Source organism: Chamaea fasciata, unplaced genomic scaffold (genome assembly GCF_029207755.1).
Source record: "Chamaea fasciata isolate MVZ Bird 193981 ecotype frontalis unplaced genomic scaffold, bChaFas1.0.hap1 SCAF_3, whole genome shotgun sequence".
In the NCBI taxonomy this organism is placed as follows: domain Eukaryota; kingdom Metazoa; phylum Chordata; class Aves; order Passeriformes; family Sylviidae; genus Chamaea; species Chamaea fasciata.
Window position 1 is genome coordinate 57,385,472 of NW_027094088.1, and position 13,295 is coordinate 57,398,766.

General features: G+C 45.1%; 1 protein-coding gene across 2 annotated transcripts in view; it reads left to right on the top strand.

Annotated features, from left to right (window-relative positions):
• The first annotated feature begins 1,170 nt into the window (after positions 1–1,170).
• The window catches only part of SLC22A3 (solute carrier family 22 member 3), a 29,364-nt gene continuing 17,239 nt past the window's right edge, over positions 1,171–13,295 (top strand). For both annotated transcript variants that reach the window (XM_066179122.1, XM_066179123.1), the window contains exons 1-3: positions 1,171–1,599; positions 11,005–11,108; positions 13,110–13,264. In XM_066179122.1, coding sequence (XP_066035219.1) covers positions 1,186–1,599; positions 11,005–11,108; positions 13,110–13,264 — 673 coding nt within the window. In that variant the 5' untranslated portion in view covers positions 1,171–1,185. The remainder of the gene's footprint in view (positions 1,600–11,004; positions 11,109–13,109; positions 13,265–13,295) is intronic.

Genomic DNA, 13,295 nt, shown 5'->3' on the forward strand with positions numbered 1-13,295 from the left:
CATGGATACCCACGGTCAAGGCTGTAGGTAACCAAAATCAAAGGATTGCAGGAGACATCTCTGATAGATACTGTCTCTCTTTGATAGATGCTCCTTCTCCCAAGAGAATACAGTTGCCATGGACCTTATGACCCTGAGGTTCAAGAAATCCCACTATTGAATCTCTGATTTGATTCATGGTGTTCTGCACAAAATATGCTCACATGCACACAAAATGCACCCTGGTCCTGGCTCCCTCTTCCCTTCCCCCTCTTCCTCAAACAGCTGAGTAGAAAAGTGACATAAGTTGTTTCCCATTCATTTTTGGGAAAGAAACACTGTCATTTCCCTTTAAAGTATTTGATTTTGTGGAACTAAATTTAACAAGGTCATATAAAAGCCTTGGTGAACAGGTAGATCAAACTTTCAGAAAAAACCCTTGGATTTTGGTCTGTTGCAGTTTGTGACCCTCACTTTATTTATGCTACAGAAGGAAAAGGCCCATGCGAATTAGGTATGCACAGATGCTGAAGTAGTGCTTTGGAGAAGTAATTAAACTTTGCCAGAGTATCAATTTCTATCTGTGGAAGGAAAGACTACAGGTCTTTTGAAACAACTTCCTTTCTGCCCCTGCCGTCCTGCAGAGAGCCTGCATCACCCACTGATGCTTTTTGCAGCAGCTCCTGTGTGCTTTCTCATTTAAGCCTGCTTTACCCTCGCACCTATTAATTTATGGCAGCCGCTGCGGGAGCTGGCCTTTGCGGCTCGCCCGTCCCGAAGGAGTTAACCCGGTTTATTACATAAGCAGTTTAACATTCGGGATGAATAGAAAACACACGCCCCTCCTCTCCTACAATGTGTTTGCTCACTTCAGCTCGCACTCCTCCCGGCCGTGTGCAAGCCCGGCGCCGCTTGCCCTGCCCTGAGCCTCCCGGTGTGTGCCCGGCTCTGTGCCGGGTGTGCTCCTGCATGTCCGCCCGCAGCCGTGCCCCGCTCCGGCTCCGCTCATGCCACCGGCGGCATCGCTCGCCTGTCCCCGAGTCCGTCTGTCTGTCTGTCTGCGTGTCTGTGTGTGCACATGAGGAGAGAGGAGCGAGCGGAGGCGAGACCGTCCTGTCTGTAGGAAGTGCGGGCAGCCGATGCGAAGAGTGAACGAAAACTCCGCCGTCTCTCGGGCTGCTGCAAGTGGACAGACCACCTCACATAATGCCATCTTTCGATGAGGTTTTGAAGGAGGCTGGGGAATTTGGAAGATTTCAAAAGAGGGTCTTTTTCCTCCTTAGCCAGACAGGCATAACTTTTTCTTCCCTGTTCGCCAGCGTAGTTTTCCTTGGGCGAGCACCAGACAACTTCTGGTGCAGGATCCCTGGGGCAGCTGAATTAAGTGACCGATGTGGCTGGACACTGGAAGAGGAACGAAACTTCACGGTAGTGCCCCTGCACCTGGGGAACGAGTCCGCCAGCGGGGAGTGCCAGAGGCTGGATGTCACCTGGGACACCTCTGCTGGCTGCACCAGCCCGCTCGTCCGCTACGGCAATCACAGCACGGGCAGCCTGCCGCTCGCCCCTTGCCACGATAGCTGGGTCTATGAACAGCCCCACTCATCCATTGTCAGCGAGGTAAGGAAAACACCCACCCTCCAATCAGCGGTGTCTGCCCTGGTGTGGGATTGCAGCAGTAAAATGGGATTGACAGTCCAAGGGTTGTTGCTTTGCTGGCTTGCTTTCCTTTCCAGATTTATTTAATTTTGAGTCACAGGCAAATCCAGACAATAAGCATGATCAAGTGCCGGCACCGAGCTTTTAGAGAAAGGTGAGCTGATATGAAAGGTGGCTGTTCAAAGCCAAGTGACCACACAAAGTTGGATACCCTGCAGAGTTATTGCTCTGTCTGCAGAGGAATGTTAGATTAAAACAAAGATTTAGTGTCTTTCCAGCTGAGGCTTCTGGTGCTCAGGTGTTGGCCAGCAACTTTGGTGGTGTAAATTCCAAGTGCATTCTATGACCAAGATCAATGTAGATTATCTCTTCTCTGTATTTCCAGTACTGAATATGTAAGTTTGCAGGTAATAAAAAACAACAGGTGGCAGACTGCCTATCTGAGATCTGACAGGAGTCAGCAGAAGTGATTGTGCTTACTAAAGGGGAAAAAAAAAAAAAGGCAAACATACATTTTTGTCCAAAGCTAACATTCAGCTTTTCCTAAATATCGGTGTCAGAGAACGGCAGGCTGTTATCACTAGTGGTAAGCACTGGCAAATGCAGTGATTTTTTAATGAGGCTGAAAAAGGCCAGTGAACATGCTTTCTTAGAAGGTCTGTTATGGTGCTGGGGGTGTGCTCTGGTCTGGCTCCAAAATACAGTTTGCACACTAGGAGTGTGAATTTTAGGGTCATTCTGACAACAATTGTCACTCATGGAGTGATGAAAAATACGAAGTGTGCTTAGAGGGATTGGCTCAGAAACAATCAAGGTGCACTGCAAAACGTGTCAGCACAGTCAAGGGCTCTGGTTCCTCTCTGTCTCATGAGCCTCCTGCTGTGCTTTTTAATTCGGTGCTAGCACTGGAACTGCGTCCTCCAAAACAGGGAGCAGGACACAGCAGTCAAAGCCCTGAGCAAACACTGACAAGGTATGCTTTTCCCATCCTTCCAATTCACCATCCTTCTCCCATCCAGCTGGGACTGCTGTATCCACTCGCAGGCCTCGGGCTGTCCAGAGCAGCAACTTTGTTCCCTGAGTACCACATGCAACCTGAGCAGCTTTAGCCAGGGTCTATGCTCAGGAGAAGGGAAATCAGAGCACATGACTGGCCCTCGAGCGAAGGTTCAGATCTGGCTTTCGTGTGTGATTGGTGAAATCAAGGCTGCTCAGAGGGCTGCGAACAACATGCAGAGAGTTTGTGTCAAACTTTGATCCCTAATAAGGGTGTACCTCTGCCCATGCTGGCAGTGGAAGGCAGGGCTAGGTGGGCAGGGTGGGAGGACAAATGGTGTCTGGGTGCTGCAGCCTGGCTCTGGAGCAATCCATAGGATATGAACATGGTGGGAAGTTTATACTGCTGTCTCCAAGGTACTTCTGCTGGGGGACTACGAGAGGTTAGACTTTAAAAATAAAAATACAGAGTTTCTTTTTCTGTTTTTGTCCCTTTTCTTCCCCCTTCAGCCTTGCTATAGGTGAAAGCATGTAGGCTGTGTCCATAAGATCGTGCTCAGAGTCTGTTTATGGCAGCCTTTTGTGTATCTAACAGCCACTGTGATTCTCCAGCAGCAACGGGTACAGCTATGGGAAAAGGAAACCAGTATTTGTCTTGCACCAATAAATGGGAGTGAAATGTTCTCAGGAAAATACCTTATCCATCTTCACTTTCTTGCTCTTCTCTGCTGGGGAGACTCTTTAGGGCCAGGGAAGGGAGGAGGGACGAAGGGATGATTGGGCAAGCACTCCCACCTGTGCTCCCAAAGGTGCTTATTGGGAAAACTATGGAGTAACAGTCTGCAAGGATGGGACTGTCTCTGCCCTGTGCCAGAGTAGCAGGTCACACCATTGGTGTCACTGTGACTGCTAGAGGCTCTCTTGTTGGCCAGGCCCACCTCGGATGGAGGCTGCTGGGCTGTGACCTGTGCCACTTGGAACCTTTTCCCAGTTTTGCAACATTTTCTGGATAAATCATATCCCACGAGGCTCAATTTCTTAATCTGAAGAGGAGGCTTGTGGCATGCATGTCCTGACTCAATTGCTCTGAGATCAGCAACTAAAAGGGGCTTGATATCTTATTAATGAGTTATATATCCAGCAAAGACAATTTATATCCCAGATTTAATTTAGTCTCTTTTCGCCCAACTGAGTCTCTAACAAACCATGACTCAATTTAGGCTCTGTTTAATTAGCTCACCAAAGACATTTTCTTACCCATCTACTTGCAACTGCTTCATTTTGTCCACATGTACAGAAATATTCCTTTCAGCTAAAGATTTCTGGCATGTCTTGTTGAATCAGCCGTGGAAGTGACCACAGAGACATAGTTGACAAATGGATGAGTTACTAAACAGTCTCAGGATGCCTGTTCAAGGAGAAAGAGACAGGAGCAGGGGAAAAAGTCAGTGTACTGAAGGAGTTCTTCCAGGCCTATGGCAAGCAAGGTCTAGTGTGGATTTGCAGCGTGACAGGGGATTCAGAGAGCAAAAGCAGGCATATAAAGCCTTTTCTGTGAATAGATGTCATATCACGCAGGAGGTCTGGCAGCCAAAGCACAGGCTATTGCAATAACTTCTGAGCACTCTTCAGAAGCTAAACCATGTGGCTGATTTGTAAGAAGTTGTGAAATGAATGGCATTGTGGTACCTGACTTCACTTCTCATGTTGCTCACTGGCCATTCTCTCATCTTAGACAGTTGTCTTATGCAAAAGTGTTCACAATAGCATGAGCATGAGTGGATTGATACAAAGCACACACTTCTTTTTAAGTACTGCTTGGGATGCCTGCTGCATCACCTGCTGCTGCAGGACTCCCAAGTCTCAGTGTTGGGGTCCAGTGAAGTTCTAGAAGAATGTACATGAGTTTCTTCCTTCAGAATTTGAGGAGAAGAGAAAATTGTATTAAGAAATCATCACAGGAGCAACACATGGCAAAGCCAGTTACCATGTTCTAGTGATGGGCAACATGGTATTGCTAAAGATTCCCTCTTAAGGTCTTTTGGTGTCCAATGAGCTCTGACAATAGGTCCTTACTTCTTCAGTGATGTGGCCACGAGTCCCTGTGCTCTATTGCTTTGGGTCAGGCTTTTCTGTGAGGGCAATCCAGATTTGAGATAGTTGCCACTGATGCTGCACACACAAACCTGCACTGTGCTAGAGTTGAGCAAACAAGACCTGGGTTGACATAAAGGTTTCAAGATACCATTTTGAGACATAGCTGTGTTGAGGTGGTGGAGCTGTGCAGGGGACCTTGGCCCAGTGCAATCAGCTCTTGTTTAATTGAACATGTCTTGCATATCTCCCTGTGAATCTGCGTCAGCAGCAGGATGGGAATGCAGTGGCTTCTCAGACTTTTCCTGGAGAGGGAAGCTGACAGGGAAATTATCAAGACAAATCAATTCCTGACCCATGACAGCTGGTGCCATCTGAAGTGATGCTGGTCCCAGCAGGTGGCTGGCACTGCTCAGGTGGGAGGGCTGGTGACAGCAGCAGTGTCTTCTGACGGACACGAAAAGAAGGACACTCACACCATTCAGTTGTGAAAACGAGAAAGAAGGAAGTTTATTTTTTGGGATCAGGGTTTAAATAGCTTTTGGGTTTTGATCAGGGATTGGGGGACGAGGTTAGCACCTCTCTGACCCCACTGGTCAAACCAGAAGTCCATCATTTTGCCTTTCCCCCTGGAAGGAATGCATGATTTATGAAACATCATTCTTTGTTTATGTTACAAACATTAAAACTCCAGTACAAAAATATAAAACATCAGAAGGCTGAAAAAAAATCAAAATGACACAGCAGCTCCTCAGAGGGAGGAGGGAAGGGAAGGACTGTGTTTCTGTGCAGCAGATGGAGATGGAGAAACAACAGTTTGTGATGGGAGGCTGCAGTAGACTGGGGGCCACAACCTCTTGCCTTGGCCCAGGGGTCTGCAGGGGAGCCCAAGTCACCCCTGAGATCTGTAGCACTTGAAACAGAAAGTGTTTTGCCTGCTAAGTCCTGCTAGGTGAGCTTTGTGAAGGACCCATGTATCCAGGACATACCAAAGTCAATAAACCTAACTTTTCCAGGAAACTGTGCTGAAGATGGGGTCACTGATCTTTAAGACTGCTGGGCTTTGGCACTATGTGCTATTATCCCTGAGAGACAAATCTGGCTCTTTGTGACCGGGCAGCTGGAAATAGTGTGCAAAGGGAGCAGCATTTTCTTCAGACATGTTTGTCATTGGTGACTCCTCAAGGCATGGGCATGAGTTACAACTGCAACTGCAGTGAAATGGCCTGAGGTGGTGGAGGAAAGGAAGAGGGAGGTCTATGTGGTCATCAGCAGCTACAGCACAGATGGGCATATTTTAGGCAGCATTTATTTCAGCCTTTGTCGGCAGGAGTTGAGCAGAAGGGACAGATTTCGGTATGCCCTCTCTGCAACAAATCTTCACCCTGTGTATGACACAATTGGGAGACCAAACGATACTTTGTTGCCGAAGTGTGAGATCTGAGGTGGACAAATGGTCGAAGGCTATTGCACCTGCTGGGAATCAATATTCTTACTTCTCTGCTCACCAGCCATCTCAGAAAATACCAGTCAACATTTGCAGAGAAACCTGGAAGGAAACAAATAATGTTTGTCTCGTGGTTTTTACAGTCCCTCAGAGAAGGAGATAACATGTCAGTCAAACTCAGGGTGGAAAAAGCACAGCTGGTCTTTCTGCTATCCTCCTCCAAAGGAATAAACAACTCAATTTACCCTCAAACTGTTGATCTAATGTGACTGTTGTTATTGGCATGGGAGTATATCCTGTCTTATTTTCACTGTCATGGTGGGGTTAATATTAATTAGGGGAGGAGAAAGGGCATACAGAGAGCAGAGGGAGGAGCAACTCCTGGATTTCTTATGAAACTCTGACTAAGATTTCTCTATATGAGGGGCTGGAGCTGTTGCTTGCAGGGGTTGTGCCAGTGTGGCTGTGCTTCTTCCACTGCCATGAATCCCACTGGTACTAGCGGAGGGTTCAATTTTTTTCTTACTATTTTGAAGACAGCTGCTGCCTTTCCCCTGTTAGGAGATGAAGAGTTGCTCTACCTCCCTCTTGCTTTAGCCCTGAAGAGACAGGGAAAAAGGATAAGTACAGAACAGGCCTTTTGTGCCAGGACACTCAACGAATGGGGTGATCCCAGTGGCAGGGACACAAAGTTCATGGATCTACAGTCATGCACACGAGGGAAACTTAGAAAGCTTTCAAAACTAACCTGTCCCTCAGGCTCTGAGCCCCAGTGCCCTGGCAGCAGGGTAGTGACTGACTTCTCTTGTCCTGGTAAGTGCCCAACTTGAAACAAGTCCCGGAGAAGGATAGCTGCTTCATCCCTTAGCCTTCTGCCAGAAGCTTTAACAGAAAGCAAAAAAGAATATAATTTCTCCCTTTCCACTGCATGCACTTGCAGAGGTATTTGTTGCAGTGAGGGTGTGGGAAAGATAGCAGTTTGAAAGGCCAGTGGACAAGAGGAGAACTGCTCAGCAACATATAAGGAACATGCAGCAACAGTCGCCATCTCCCCAGGTTTCCTTAAACTGTGAATATCTCACTGAACCATTTGTCACTGAGAGTGAAAGGGTAAACCAAACTCTTTTTGGTCACTTGTATGAATGCCATTTAAAATGTGTGTCTGAGCTCTGGACATGCTGCTGCAATTGGGCTGGGGAATCACTGTAAAATTCTTTATTGACCACAGAGTTTAATCCATTGTCTTGTAATTTAATTGGAACAGGCAGTAAAGTTCTTCAAAACTCCTCCCCAAGGCTGCTACATTTTGAGGAGTTTTAATGGTATGTTGTGATTTAAAACAATATATTTCTACAGGGATCTAGGTGTGCTGAAGTGAAAAAAGGTCTCTCAAGTACCAGAAATTACAAGTTTGTGGTTAGTCTGTAGGGTCAAACAGAAATGGAAAATGTCTGCCTTGTTCCAAAGTCATGAAGAAAAGAGAAGTTGCCACAGTCCCATATTTCCCAGTCATTAGTCATGTACAAGCTCATCCAGTTGCCACTCCTTACAGTGATTACACCACTAATGAGCTACAGGGAGCCAGTGCAAAGCCTCTTCCTTCTCCCAGAGAGATCTCACTTAGCTGGTTTGCTGCTCCTTTATGGCTCAGTGAAGCATCCAGTGCCGTTCCTTGCAGTCTCACCACTGCTCCTGTAAATCTGAACACCTCATTGGTGTCCAAGCCTCAGCACATATGCAGAAAATTGTGACAGGGATGTATTTTCAACCAGCAGTGGATGGCTGCACGGATTGGAAGGCTGGCAGGGAGGACAGAGCTGATTTTCCCATCAGTCAAGGACACCACAGAGGAATGTCCAGACGGAGCTGTTCCTGCTGCCTGTCTGTTATGGCAGCAGCTCATTTCTGCTTACAATGGCAGCTCATTGTCAAGGCTAAGAGAAAAGCGGTGAGGAAGTGGATTTTTTTTCCCAGTCTGGGCAGTTTTTTAGTCAGCTCCCTAAACAGGAAGGGTCTGTGTTCAGGTGTACAGTGGTTTGTGTCCTACAGTGGATAGAAATCCTGCAGTTGGGGGCAGGACTGAATGCAGAGGTGAGATGCAGGGCTGTGCTGGGTGCCTGCAATAGTACGGTGAAGGACTTGGCTGAGAGCACAGCAAAGCCGGGAAGAGGATGTGCCCTAACTGGAGCTGGCCAGCTGAGCTAGGTCACCTGTTTGGTGATTACAGTGAGGAGCCAGCTCGCTGTGTTCCAACAGGGTCTGTTAGGGTGTAGCCAGCGCTGTACAGAACAACAAATAGGCTTAAGATCAGGGGAAGAAAACCCAAAGACTTGACTTTACTTTTCCATATCCTTCCCCCCACCCTCTGGCACTGCAGTAAATGCTTTAGCGTTTTTAGGGGTGTAAACATCAGCCCGTGCATGGACAGGTGTATGAATGTTCAGAAACAGAGAGGGGGCACCATGCCACTGCCTTGTGTGGAGGCTGCTAGTGAGGAACGCGGCAGGTGTTTGGAAGAGGTGTCGTACAGGGGGCCTAAGGACTAACTGGAGGCAGTCTGAAAACGTGGGTAAACTGTTGCAGATGATTTTCATCCAAGGGATGCATATAGGGATAACTTCCATGCACAACCAAACCAGGTCACAGCTGAACAGTGAAGTGGGTCTGACAGGCGGCTTGGATAAAGAAAAGGTCTCTGCCAGAGTGTTCAAGCCTCTTTTAAAGGTTACATTCCCCTCTAAAGGTTATGTTTGCAAATGAAAAACAAGAAATTAGCAGCGTGATGACTTCAATGCTAGGTGCTACGTCAAACAAACAGAAGTGCTTATCTATATCAGAATTTATTTAAATACTTAGAAAATGACAAACAGCAGGACTAACGTAGGAGAACACTTAGTGCATTTTCACTAATCTTCAGGAAGAGCCCATAGCTCCTTAGAAGTTTCCTGTATGTTATTATTTCCCAGAATATGTACAATATTTGACTATATTGTTAGTGTAGAGATAGTTCCAGCTGCTGCATAAATCATAGGAAATTGCTGTACAGACGAAAGAATCCTCCCTGATAAAGACACTTTCCCCTTTCCTTCTGGCATGCATTTTTTCTCCTGCTTTCTCTCATGATAGTTTTTTCCTTGCTTGTTTACAGTAGAGAGAGATAAAATAATTTAAAAATAAATATAATTTTTGAAAAGGGGTCAAGGAGAGTCCCAACCTCTGGCATCAGCACAGCCAATTGCATTGTGATTTTAAAAATCTTCTTTTAATGGTCATTCTCATAAATCCCCACTGTTTTCCAAAGAAATATCTTTTGATACTATTTGCTAGCATTGTCATAGCTTCAAAAAGCAAGAGGTTAAGCAGCATTTGAAATCTGAAAGTGCTGCTCCATGTTCAATCTATTTTAGGAAAGCATAGCAATTGTCCTTGAGTATGACAGCTGAGAGCAGGTTTTATTCCTCTCAGAGGTCTCTGCAGCTCTTGCTCAAGATTTACAGAAGTAGAAGCTAGGTGCTCATAGCTTGACTTGGCTGAATGGTGGCCAGTGAGGCTCCCTGGAGTAATAGGGTCGACTGCAAAACCATGAATCTGTTTAAAGTCAGCAGAGGTGGGATATTTATCAGGTTGGAGACCTGTGAGGTGTCCCTTGTATGTCCTGTTTAGGTACCTTTGAGATCTCAGGCCCAGATAATACTCTGGGCATTAATTACAGCATGCAAATTGTCTGGGTTGCAGCTCGGGCACACGACACAAACTTTTAGGGTCTGGAGAACTGTGAATGGCCAAAGAGGCTGCTATCTCTCTAGCCCAGCCTGTGGCCACTCTGTTCAAGCAGTGCTTGAGCATTGGTGTTGCCATGTGCTGGTGTGCACAGATTGGTGTGCTTCAGCAACCAGCACCTTGTTGACAATTAAAAATTTCTTATAGTTCACATCTGAAAGCAAAAGGGTCTCTCTAGGTAAATGGTGGTAGCTGCTGTTGTCTGTAGCTTCCTTTGGTCCTGAGGTCTCAGTGTTGCAAAGATTACCCCAGGTATGGATTAAAACCTCCCAAATCCCATATGGTCTGCGGTGGTAAAATTTCTTTATTCTCCAGGAACCTCTAAAGTAATTTCACATGCCACACTGTCTATAGAATTACTTCAGTTTTAGTTTCATTCTAGTTTCAGTTCCTAGTCCCTTCCTCTCAACCACTTTTCCCTTCCCTTTGCCTCCTCTCATTCCCCCATCCCTGCTAGGGAGTTATGGATGCTGCAGTATAAGGAATAGAAAGGTCTGGGAAAGCTACACCAAGAGAATATATATTCAGTCTGAAATTGACCTGACATCTGTTTTCAATTTCCTCAGAGATGACATGTTTTTGCTTTTATCTAGAAGGCACTACGAAGCATAACTAAACCATTTCTATAAGATGCTGCTTTCACTGGCAATAGCTGTGGACCCTTATTCGGCACCAAACAAAGTCAGGACTTTGCCTTGGCACCATTTTTAACAGCATTGTTTGCAGAGGAGTGATTTACTTTCCAAATCTGGAAATAATAATAATTGATGTATGAAAGGCAGCATCCTCTTGGCAAGGAGGAGCTCTCCCTGTTCATGACCACTTTAAGAGTGCTTGCTATGGGCCCACTGGTGCTTGTTATTGAGCAAGCAAATTTGAGCTTCCCCTTCCCCTTCCCCTTCCCCTTCCCCTTCCCCTTCCCCTTCCCCTTCCCCTTCCCCTTCCCCTTCCCCTTCCCCTTCTGTGGACCTAAGCAGTTGTGTAATGTTTTGCCCTGGGGGTGTCAAATGACCCACCTGGGTGTTTGTGCCTCTCCCTTGTTCCCACAGTATGATCTTGTGTGTGGCAATGCCTGGATGCTGGATCTCACACAGGCCATCCTCAATCTGGGGTTCCTGGTTGGAGCATTCATCTTGGGCTATGCTGCTGACAGGTACAGTATAAGCTCTGCTGTCCTTTGGTTTGTTGGGAGATGAAACCACTCTCAGTATCACCTGCAATAGACATGCGTCAACCTTTTGCAGGTTTAATTCTTTTGGGATAAATATCCCCAAACTGAGTTTACAAAACCCAGCCAATGTAATCTTTGCTTTGATTTGGGCTGGAAACTTTATGCAATTGTACTTACTGGTCCTATTTGGACATTAAAATACTATGAAATGAGTTTTTCCAATGTTTTCTGTGCACATCTGGACCCAGGAAGGGCGGAAGGGCAGAAGGACACAGAAACAAAAAAGAAGCATTCAGAGGAGCTTTCTGACTGGTGTTTACTGAGGGATGTTTAATAGGCACCATTGACGAAGAAAGCTGCTACCTGAAGAAAGAAGGAAGGAGTTCAGTGTGGTAACTCTCTGCATTCACAGGCTGGACTCATGCTTACTTCTGAGGTCACAGCTCCTGCCAACCAGTCCTCAGCTCCATGAGAACTGGATGAAACCAAGGAAAAGTCCCTCTCAACCTTACCTATTCTGTGATTTTGTGAAAAGGTGATCAAGCGATATTCAGGCTTGAGTAGCTAACCTGCTCCAGAGTGGGGAGCTCCCACAAGCTCTACCTTGCTCTGAAAGTAAAGAAGGGAGCCTAGTTTGTGCTTGGTGCTGCTATTAAACAGTAGCCAATCTGTACATTGGCTGAGAGCACCACTGCTGGTTTCAATGACAGAGCATTTTTCTTCAGTTTGCAAATTATTTTCTTCCTGTTTTTTTTGTTTTGTTTTGTTTGTTGTTTTTTTTTTTGTTGTTTTTTTTTTTTTTGTTTTTTTTTTTTTTTTGGCACTGTAGCAATAATAAAAACCGAGAGTATGATTTCTTCATAGGCAAACTTACCTGTAATGGCATCTCAGATAGAAAATTTTGAATTAGCAAACAAAAGTAATTTCAAGGAAAACCTCATCTTTCCAAGGATTATAGTAATAAGGGAAAAAAGAGGCCATGGTACAGACTAACTTAAGATATCTCTTGTCAGTTTCTGGCTAGGCAATTGTGATACTAGCACCACAAAACTGTGAAAGAGCAGAGATATTACAGCCAATTATCAAAATAAAATAATATGTCTAGGAGTTCTTGTGTAGTAAGCCTTATGAAACTACTGTATATTGACAGAACTGGGGGAATGTGCTGCAGCCAGATAATTTCACTCCTTTTTCCTTGACAGCGCTCAAAATAATGGATCTGGTTGAAAATTGCCTGGGTTTTGTCCTACATTAATTGTTTTCATGAAACCCTTTGAACAAAATGAACAAATACTGTTGCAAATACTTTATGGTAATATAAAGAGCTACATCATTTTTCACGGTTTCTTCTTAAAACAACAACAATGGAGAAACAATCTAGTTGTGCTCTAAAGACACAATTCCATAAAACTACAGGAACTTTTTTTTTTTTTTTTAAATTATGGCTTACCTTGGGCACATAATTATGCTTCTTGCTACAGAGTGAAACTCCAGAATACATTAGGCACATTTTGAAAAGATGAGATTTAAACCTAAACTGAACCTAGAAAATCACATAGAGAAGTTAAAGCAGAAATGACTATCACAGAACTGGCTGTAATTATTATTAGAAGAATAATTTGTGAAAACCAAAATTCCCAGCAAAAATTGCCCTTGCCAAAAACCTGATCAGATCAAAGACCTGAACTGCAACATATGGGCCATAGTTTAGGTACAAAAAGACAGTTTTCTAAAACAAAATGGGGGCTGGTGAGGACATCTCAAGTTTTGAAATAAGTGATGTAAGGACAGTGATAACTACAACAGGGAAGAAAGTTCCATATCCCAAGGACCAATACTACAAAGTTTCAGAGAGCCACCTTTTGGAAAAAGTCTGGTCTCAAAAAGGCACTGTCAAATCTGGCATTAAAATGAAATGTTGGGAGAAAAAGAAAAATCTTTGTGTCTTTTCATGATTTCCACTTTCTTTTCCTTTTTCAACAGATATGGCAGAATCCTCATCTACCTGCTCTCCTGCCTTGGGGTTGGGATATGTGGTATCATAGTGGCATTTTCACCAAATTTTACTGTATTTTTGATCTTCCGTTTTCTCCAAGGCATGTTCGGCAAGGGAACCTGGATGACATGCTATGTGATTGGTGAGAGCTGTTACCTTCTTTTTTTCTTGGT